This window comes from Galeopterus variegatus, unplaced genomic scaffold (genome assembly GCF_000696425.1).
Source record: "Galeopterus variegatus unplaced genomic scaffold, G_variegatus-3.0.2 Scaffold2855, whole genome shotgun sequence".
Taxonomy (NCBI): domain Eukaryota; kingdom Metazoa; phylum Chordata; class Mammalia; order Dermoptera; family Cynocephalidae; genus Galeopterus; species Galeopterus variegatus.
In genome coordinates, this window is record NW_007728966.1 from 290142 (window position 1) to 300234 (window position 10093).

The following is a 10093-nucleotide window of genomic DNA, read 5'->3' on the forward strand; positions in this document are numbered from 1 at the left end:
GGGTTCGGATCCCACATACAGACCGGTTCCCGCTCACTGGCTGAGCGAGGTGCAGGAGCAACGCCGAGGGTTGCGATCCCGTTGCCGGTCCCCGGTCCGGTACGGGGGCAACACTGAGGGTTGCGATCCGTTGCCGGACACGGAAAAAGACAAAAGACAAAAAAAAAAAAAAAAAATTTATGATCATTGTTGAGAGAAAAGGCAGATTACAAAATAGTACATCCAATATGGTCACTTTTTAAAAAAAGATAATCTGAATATCTTCAGGATTCACTGTTTGATTATAGTGTCACATTAAAATTAAACCATGGTTTATGCCAGCCCAGAGCCATCCTGCCAGTGTTGGAATCCCCCTTCCTTGCGAAGTCCATCTGTCCCATATGTTTCTGGGTGTCCCCAAATGTCTCACCTGCACTGGGAAAGTGATTTTGGATGTCATTTGCTGTTGCTGACACCTGGGGCCTCTGCTGAGCTGAGGCTCCAGTATTAAGGCTGCCCCCTGAGCCAGATTCCTGTGTTGTCATCCAGGCTGCTGCCAAAACCCCACACATGGGGTGCTCATCATTCCCGCCTCAGTGGTGCTCTGAGAGCATGGCTGGGGCAAGTGACAAGGGGAAGGCCCCCATCTCTGCTACACTGCCAGAGGTCCCCACAGGAGGGCTGCTTGAACCCCAAGCTCTCCTTTTCTTCTAGGGTGGCTGGGCAGGGTGAGCTCCGGTACCAGCCTCCGTGGGTGTCTGAATGCCTAGCCCCCTCCAACTCCCGGGTCCGGGTGTGGAATGCACTTCTACTGCCAACTCCTCCGTGAATCATTTTTCTTTCAGAGACTAGCATCATCTTTTGTCAGGTCCCTTCTGAGTTTGCCAGATGAGGCTGTATCCTAAACATGAACACTGGTGGGCAGTTCTCCAGGCAGCTCCTCTGTGCCATGATAGTATCATATAGCATACATTTCATATCACATCATCTAAGTTATATAGCATATCATGTAGACATACACACGGGGGGAGGGGTGCCTCCGTCTCCCCCTGTCAACTGTGTTTACATCTTTCAGCTCGAATCGAGCTTCTCTCTGAGTGAAGAGATGATGGGTGGTATTCATCTTCTTTGTGCTTTTCTGAACCATCCATTTCTATCTTTTTTCTATCAATACTCGCAAGGGCAAGGGCAGTGTGTCCTGCTCGGAACTTCATTCCAGCACCCAACGCAGAGTGTGAGGTGCTCAGTAAAGGTGGGAACGAATAGCAGATATTACTTTTTAAGACTACGCTGGGCTGCTTTATCTACAACGGGGAGGTCGCCCGGGCGCCCGTCGCGGTCCCCCCGGACCCTGCCTGGTGCGGCCCCAGCATTTCCGCCTGTGCCAGCGCCCGGGGACTGACGCCTCGCCGGTTGGAGAGCCTGGCGCCGGCCCCTTTGTGATCTGCAGGCTCAGCAGCCCGGGGCCGCCCCTCCCGCGCCGGGGACGGCAGGCGACGCCAGCGGACTCGTGAGGACCTCGCTCGGCCGCTCCCGCCTTTGCCTTCGCCTGTGTCCTGACGCCTCTGCCGCGCCTCCCTCCAGCCTCCTGGCAGCCTCCCCCATCGGGCTGTGCTCTGCGACCTCGGAGGCCTGTTTCTGAGCCTCTGCTTGCGGACTCGCTCTTCCGACGCCCCCAGCAGGCTCCCCGGGCCTTGGCCCTGCAAACCGCTGGGTCCGGAGTCTCCCACCACTTGAGTAAGACCCCCGCCGTTCAGCCCCTCCCCCATGTCCCCGGCTGGGGAGGGCCACGTTTCCTGGGATCCTCCCGCTCCTGACTCCTCCTCCGCCCTGGGATGCTTCCTTAGGCAGATCAGCCTCTCCCCGGGGACTGGCCTCCAGACAGGCCAGGTATGCCTAGCGCATTCTTGCTTTTGCAGGCTGGGGCATGAGGCGTCCTGGGATTTAAGCTGGGATGGGCGGGTCCCTAACTAGCATGGGGGAGAGGGGGAGTCATTAGCAAGCTGCAGAGGTTGGCCTTGGGGCACGAGACATAAGGGCACAAGACTCAGAGTTCAGCGGTGCAGCCAATGCTGACTCACCTGGGGTTGGGGTGGGGTGGGGGGAAAACTAGCCCCCCGTTGTGAGCAATTCCTGGGCAAGGGCCAAGTCCGGGAAGTCAGGCTGGGTCCAGATCATGGGCAGTCTGGGCCAAGGAGGAGGTTCCAGCTCCCACAGGAGGAGTGGTGAGAAGGGGAGGGAAGGCATGATTGAGCCCCACCGGGCAGGATGCAGTTCGGGGCAGGGCTGGACAGTCCAGTGCTCGGCTGGTCCATCCTGAATCTGGCCTCCATGGCTTGTTGGCATTCCCTCTCTCCATCCCCACCATGCTGGGTCTGCTTTCCCCTGGACACTTTCCTTCTTTTCCCTGGCATCTCACTGTTCACATTGCCCCAGCTTCTACACTATAATGGATTGTGGTTCTGAAGAGGGGCCTGGCCTTGAAGCCAGGTCACCTCCACTTCCTGTCGTGCTGGTATCCCTACCCACATCTTTGTTCCTCACTCTTTTGCTTCTCTTCCCCCGTTTATCCCACAATTTCCTTTATTCTGCCATGCCATGCCCAAGGGGCCCCCAGAAGGAACTGGGAGTCTTTAGATGGAGAACTGAGGGGATGGTAGCGTTCTTGTATTCATTCACTTGACCATGCACTTACATGCGCGTTTACTTCACTCACTCACATATTCCCCTCTTCTTTTGCACCTAATTACTCATTTATTCGTCCTCTGGATATTTATTGAGCATCTACGATGTTAAAGGCTCTGAGTGTTGGAGGGCGGGGAAGGCAGGATACTCTGATGAATTGATCCCGTCCCTGCTGCCAACCTGCTCAAGGTAAAAAGGGGAAATTAGCACAGATCAGCCCAACTTAACAGAAAAAGCACTGAAATAGATACAGGGCTGTGTGTTTGTGTGTGTGTGTGTATGTGTGTGTGTGTGCGTGATGGGGTCACATAAGAGGAGGATGTAATTTCCACTTAGGAGGGGCTAAGAAGACTTGTGTGTGTATGTGTGTGTGTATGCGTGATGGGGTCACATAAGAGGAGGATGTAATTTCCACTTAGGAGGGGCTAAGAAGACTTCCTGGAGGTGGTGGCATTTGAGCCGGACCTTGGTGGTGGGCAGTGTTTGGAGTAGAGTTATTAGTCTCTATATTACCTGAGAGGTGTCAGGGTGGAGGGAACAGTAGAATCAAAAGAAACCCTAGCAGTGTGAGGGAAGAGTGGGAAGTTCTGTTCATGGCATGAGAAGATTGGAAGAAAGAAGTCTGGACAGGGAGGCCAGGGCTGAGTAGAGGACAGGACATGTGTTCCCACATCTTTGCCAGCTGTTATGGGCCAGGGGAGCAGCCTTGTTCTGGGGGACCCAGAACCATGGTCATGAAGTGATGGCCAGACCCTCTGGCTATTAGAACTCTTTAATTGTACAGGCCGGCTTGGATGGAGGGAGCTCTTCTGTCCTGGAGGTATGTGAGTGGAGGCTGAGATACTAAAGGTGTGTGTGTGTGTGGAGCTGTAGGTTCTGGCCCATGGAGGGGTTCAGCCAGGACAGTGCTGAGAGTGGAAGTTGGAGTAGGTGATAGCAGAGGTCCCCTCCTGCCCAGACAGTCTGTGGTCCTATCTGAGAAAAAAAGTCCCAGGAGAGGGAATTCCTGGGAGTTTAGTTATTTATTCACTCATTCATTTCCTCATTTGTCCCTGCAGTCACTCCATTCATTCATTCATTCATCACTTAGTCACTAAACCCTTGCTGTGGGCAGGCCCCGTGCTGGGGACTCACATGATAGAGGTGAGGCCCCTGCTCTTGTGAGCTCCCAGTCTGAGGGGGGAGACAGACACATGCCTGACAGTGACAACCCAGTACCACCGTTGAAAATAAATGGAGACTATTTCATTGTGTTTCATCACTGAGTGGGGAGGTAGAGCTGGGGCATGGACCAGAAGAATTAATGCGGATGTTTGTCCTCCAGCCAGGAAGGCCCGATGGGTAGGGTTGATGAAGAAGGTTGTCATGTGGAGAAAGGAGTCCTTGCAGGAGAAAACACTCTGGGTTCTCAGGGCTCAGAGACAGGCTTTCTCTAGACACTCTCATTTCTCCACTCAAGGATGGGGCCTTTAGGGCCAGCCTGTGGCTCACTTGGGAGAGTGTGGTGCTGACAACACCAAGTCAAGGGTTGGGATCCCCTTACCGGTCATCTTAAAAAAAAAAAAGGATGGGGCCTTTAGGCTGATGGTGCCACATCATCCCACATTAGAAATTAGCCTGCTGGATTAGGGAGCTTCCAGAGAATTTTTTGGCTAGTCACCATAGGCTGTAAGGTTGTGGACAGTGGTAGTTAAACTTGTGGGCTTGGGCCTTGGATGAGGGTTCAAATCCTGGTGATCCTTATAAACTGTGTGACTTTGGACAAATGACTTAATACTCTACCTCCATTTTTCCTCTGCAAGAGAATAATAATCATAGTATCTTCCTTTTGGGGTGAGGCCCAAAGGTGGTAACGTACATGAAGTGCTTGCATAGTGCCAGGCATGTGAGGAGGGCTATAATGATAGGGTTATAGTGCCAGTGACAATGATGATGATGATAGTGATATACTGTCAAGTGCTGCCTTTAAGATCTCTGGGCCTCATTGTCCCCAGCTGTGAAATGGGAGGGCTGACCTAGCTCACTGGTTCTCAAAGTGTGGTCCTGAACCAGCAGCATCAGTATCACTTGGGATCTTGTTAGAAATGCAAATTCTTGGACCCTACTTCAGCTCTACTAAATCAAAAACTCTGGGGATGGGGTCAGCAATCTGTATTTTAACAAGCCCTTCAGGTGATTCTATTTTATTTTTAATCTGTCAATTAGATATTTAATCTTACAAGTAATAATAACAGCTACCATTGTTGAGCTCCTGTGTAATTTATAAACAAAAATGTGCCAGATACTGTGTTGTTTTACATGTATTATTTTATGTAGTTATCACAACAATCCTATAATAGGTTTTTTTTGAAAAAAAAATTTTATTGGCTCAAAATTGATTATACATTTTTTTGGGGTTCAACAATGAGATATGTTGATCAAATCAATATTACCAGCATATATATTGTTACAAATCCTAATTATTCTTTATGCCTCTTATCCAATCTCTCTCCATCCCCTCCTCTCTCTCCCTTCCCCCCCTCTAGGTTTCTTCTCTCCTTCTGAAAGAATAATGGTTACTCTGTTGATTTGTTGCCTAGATGATCTGTCCAATGCTGAGAGGTGTGATCAGGTCCCCCAATATTATCATAGAGCAGATGCTTCACTCTGAAATGGGCTTTGTGAAGAGAGACATCCTCTTCTTTTCTTTATCTCTGCTGGTGACTCTCCTTGTGTCAATGCACTCCAGTGGCTGGTGGACCGTCTGTGTGGTGGTTGTGGCATCTAGCTGCTTTTGTGGTATCCATGGTTATTGTGGTGGCTGTGGGGGGCCACCCACATGGAGGTGATGTTCTTGGCATGCTCCTTTGTGCTGGCAGTGTGCCTGGTTGTGGGGAGTGTCCGGTCCCCTGCTCCATGCCTCTGGTCCTTGGGCGGGCCCTGAGGCACTGGTGCAGTATGTCTGGTTGTGGGAGGGGGGTCCGGTCCCTGCCTCCATGCCTCGGATCCCCAGGCACGCCCTGTGCTGCTGGCCTTCCGGTGATTCTGATATAGGTTGAGGTTTGAGAACCATACCTAGCTATCACTTAAGACCTCTTCTTGATCCACTGTTCCAGGACTATGATTCATCCACTTGTGTTTCATGCCTCTTGCATTTAGGGGCCTGGTCTGGGAGCTAATGGGGAGGGGGCACAGAGATGAGTAAGATATGGTTCCAACCCTCAGGGGACTCCCCGATGAGTTGGAACGGGGAGGAAGACACCCCTGGAAATAGTCATTGGAGTAACAGACCATACATAGCTGCTGAGACAACACAGGAGTCAGTTTTGTAATGAATAGCACAGGGAGGGCTGGCTGGTTAGCTCAATTGGTTAGAGTACGGTGTTATGACATCAAGGTCAAGGGTTCAGATCCCCATACTGGCCAGCTGCTCCCCTCTCCCCCCAAAAAAGGAAAGTAGCACAGAGAGCAGAGAGACCTTGTGGGCTGGAGAGGCCTCTGCAGAAAGATCTAGCCCTCTGTTGCTTGTTCCTGACAGTAAGATTGATTCAGCCTTGCTTGACATGCTCTCTTAAGTCTAACTGAAGCCTCTCTCATTTTATGGCTTATTGTGGGGTGGGGTGGGCAGAGCTCTGGACTTGAGGTCAGCAGTGGTGATTCCTGACAGCTTCCTCACTGTATGTCTTCGGGTAGCTCACTTTCCATCCCTGGGCCTCACTTTATTCATGTATAATCCAGAGAGTCTGAGACATTATGGTCCTCTGGAGAAAGGGTTGGGTTGGGGGGGCCAGAAGCACTCTGGGTTTCCATTCCCTCATCTGCATAGTGAGGACCCTGAAATTGCCCTGGCTCCCTGTCAAGTTAGCTCAGGGATCCAGGAAGATGATCTGTCCCCTCTTTGAGCTGGTTTCCTTACCAGTGCAGGGAGGTCTCAGGACACCCGTCCTGTTCACCTCGCATGGCTTTCATTATGCTGAGCATGTTCATCATTCTTAGAGGCTCCTTGATGCCTAAACCCTGTTGCCAGACATTCGAGGCCCTCCATGACACGTTCCCAGCTTTCCTGCAAGATGAGGCTCCTTACAAACTCTGACTGCATCCTGTCTGTTCCTGGTAGGCCTTCCACCTCACCCCTCTTCTCAGCTTATCCAAACCCATTCAGTCTTAAGGCCAGCTCTAGCATTGCCTCCTCCAGGATGCCCCCCCGGGTCGCTCCAGTCCTCAGTGCTGTCCATGGGCCGTCTTGCAGTTTTTAAGGTGTGACTTTAATTTCTCATTTGTGGACACAGAACTGCTGACATATGACAAGCTCTTTGAGGGCAAGGCCTGAGCTCACAGGGATAGACATTAGAGTCCTTGACTCCTAAAGCTGGGAGGCCCAGAGAGAGAAGGGAACTTCCTCAGAGTCACATGGATCATTAGTGAAAGAACCAGGCCCAGTACCCAGCTGTGTTAGGCAGGACGTGCCCAGAGAAGACATTGTTACATTTGTGGTGGATGAATTAGAGGCAATGCGGGACAGAGGAAAGGGCAGAGGCCTCAGGATGGGGCTGATGTGTTCTAGCATGGCTCTGCACTCACTCACCTGGGGCACACCACCTTCCCTCCCACACGAACCTTCCCAGTGGGGTTGGGATGAGGACCAGCATGAGGCCTGGCACACAGCAGGTGCTTGGTTATTATGGGGTGCTTGTAATTCCCCATCCACCTGACCATCCCAGCACTCCTCGCCCTTCTTCCCTTAACCACCAAGCACTTCATTCTCCTGTCATTAAGTCCAACGTGAGTGTCAGGGCCTCTTTGTCACGCCTCTTGCAGAAGTGAGTGGGAGAAAGGAAAATCCTGGTGGTCTCTCAGTCAGTGGTGGCTACAGAGGGGCTGGAGTGGGTGCCCCAGGGGGCTGAACCCTGCGTGGCCATCAGGGTGGAATTTGACAGGTGCTGCTTGGGGAAGAGTCACACTGCCTATTTTAAGGAAGTGCCTGGAGTGGTGGAGCAGGCGGAGGCACTCTCAAGGGTGAAGAGTCCTAGCAGGTGGGGCTAGTGTCCCTCTGGGAGACTTCTGGCAGCTCCCTGGCCTCCTGCCACTTTCCAGCCTGACCCCTTGTGGACGGATGGAAACCTGGTGCCTGATGGGCTGGGGCCAGGGAGCTGCCAGAAGTCACCGCCCCTTCCCGGCCCCTGGGAGTGATCCCAGAGCCAAGAGACCCTGTGGGGAGGATGATGGGGCCTGGAAGGGGGGTGACTAAAGTTTGGCTGGGGACGGGTGCCCAGTGGTTGAGCATGGGGTCCCCTGATGTGGCTGTGGCCCAGCTGGCAGCCTCTGTCCTTCCTCTCCACCAGGCAGGCACAGGAGCCTTCTGTGCGGGGGCTCTCGGAGAAGGGGGGCAGAGGGCAGTTGGAGGAGAGGCTGGAACACGGGGTGGTAACAGCGGGCTCAGGAGGGGCGGGAGCTCGGGGGAGGAGGATGGGGGAGGGGCCGCAGGCTTCATTTAGAGCCTGAGCCTGGCCGTTGCTCAGGTGACCAGAGTCTGTGTCTGGGAGGGTGCTGCTTCCCACAGGCTTGCCGACACAGCTAGCGGGGACTGCTGGCCGCAATGATCCAGAATGTCGGAAGTCACCTGCGAAGGGTATGGAGGGTGGGCTGGGGGCGGGCTGGAGGCAAAGGGGAGGGTGCTGGAGGCTGAGGACCCGGAAAGAGATGGACTTCCATTTTAAGTCAGAAGTTCTGCATCGTCTCTCTCACTTTCCATGGGCCATTTTCTAGCTCTCTTTGGAAGGAGAAATCGAAGCGCCCCTGGACTGATTTATTATAAGCAGCAATCCCCAAACAAGCCCCAGGGGTCATTAGATTCCCCAAGGGCTGACTGTGTTAAGTGGAATCACCTTCAGCAAGTTCTTGGCTTCTGGAATTCTATTCTGGGGGTGTGTTTCTCCCCAGGGAGTTCTGTGCATGATTCTGAGCTCCGTGGCTCTGTGGTGTTTAACTCTCAGAGCTCAGGGCTCAAAGGCCACAGAGCCGATACAGGGTGAGGGGGTGTGCATGCAAGCGAGTGTGATAGGGCGTAATCTCTTTGGCAGAGCAAGCACAGGACCACATGAGGGCTGTGGAAAGGTGTCCTGCAAGGTGACCTTGAGGAGAACTTGTCCTTGGAACCTCTCACCAGGGACTTTGGAGCTGAGATTAGGTGCTGAGGCATGAGACAGATGCAAGTGATCAGCGGTGCCTGGAGGGGGCCTTTGATCTGGTGAATGCAGTGCAGGACAGACTGGTGGAGATTATGCTTGGTATCAAGTGACTGTCCTCTAAGGACATTTTAAAGCCTTTTTAAAGGGCCTGAGGCAAATAAAGAAATCTCTTATCCATTACCTCCTTCCATCTGCACAGCCGCCCACTCAGCTCAGCATCCTCACCTGGCTGAGTGTGCCTTGTCCTTTCTGGCCCCCCGTCCCATTTCCGCCCCCTGCACTGGAAGGCTGCTTCTGAAAGGTCAATGTGGTCGATCCTCACCTGCTCAGACAGCTACCATCAGTAGGACTTTCATGCTCCTTACTTGATACAGAAGGATCCTGGCAGTCTGGCCCCTGCCCATGCCCCCCTCCTTATCCCGCTGCCCCCATCCCTCTGCCTTCCCTGCAGCAGCCTACCAACTGCTTTCCCCAGCATTAGTGTACCACCTGTGTTCTCTCCTCCATGCTGTTTACATGCTGTGCCTCCTGCCTGAGTCACCCTAGCATCTCTGTGCCTCCCCTACTTTGTCTCCCTGGTGAGTTCCTTCTCAGCCCTCAGATCTCAGCTCAGATGCTGCCTGCTCTGGAAAGGCTTCCCAGATTTCTCACGGCACTGTGAGCCTCTGTGTGAGCCCCTTCTCACACTGGTTGTGTGCTCATGTGCACGTCATTCTCTCCCACCACCCAGTGAGCTCCACAAGGCTGCCGTTGGTATAGCCGGCACAGGGCTGGGCATGGTGAGTCCAGGGAATGCCGAATGAATGAATGGGAACAGGCAGCTTCTCAGAGAGGCCAAGGTGGGATCTGAGCAGCTGGGCCTCTTGTTCCTGTCCTCTGAGCAAGCACAGGTGGGAGGGGCTGTCTAAGTCTTCTCATGTGCCCTGTTGTATTTAACCCTTCATGACTCTTTTTTCCATTAATCCTCATCGGTAACTGGGGGCAAGGCACGGGGGAGGGACTTATCGTTATCACCATTTTACAGAGATAACAATAGTAGCAAATCCTCATATAGCTCTGACTGTGCTGGGCACCATGCCAAACTCTGCACATATTTTTTTTTTTTTGTCTTTTTTCCGTGTCCGGCAACGGATCGCAACCCTCAGTGTTGCCCCCGTACCGGACCGGGGACCGGCAACGGGATCGCAACCCTTGGCGTTGCTCCTGCGCCTCGCTCAGCCAGTGAGCAGGAACCGGTCTGTATGTGGGATCCGAACCCTCGG

General features: G+C 53.0%; 1 protein-coding gene across 1 annotated transcript in view; it reads left to right on the plus strand.

Moving 5' to 3' along the window:
• The first annotated feature begins 8237 nt into the window (after positions 1-8237).
• The window catches only part of ACOT11 (acyl-CoA thioesterase 11), a 54837-nt gene continuing 52981 nt past the window's right edge, over positions 8238-10093 (plus strand). Inside the window, exon 1 of the mRNA XM_008583223.1 lies at positions 8238-8272. Coding sequence (XP_008581445.1) covers positions 8240-8272 — 33 coding nt within the window. The 5' untranslated portion in view covers positions 8238-8239. The remainder of the gene's footprint in view (positions 8273-10093) is intronic.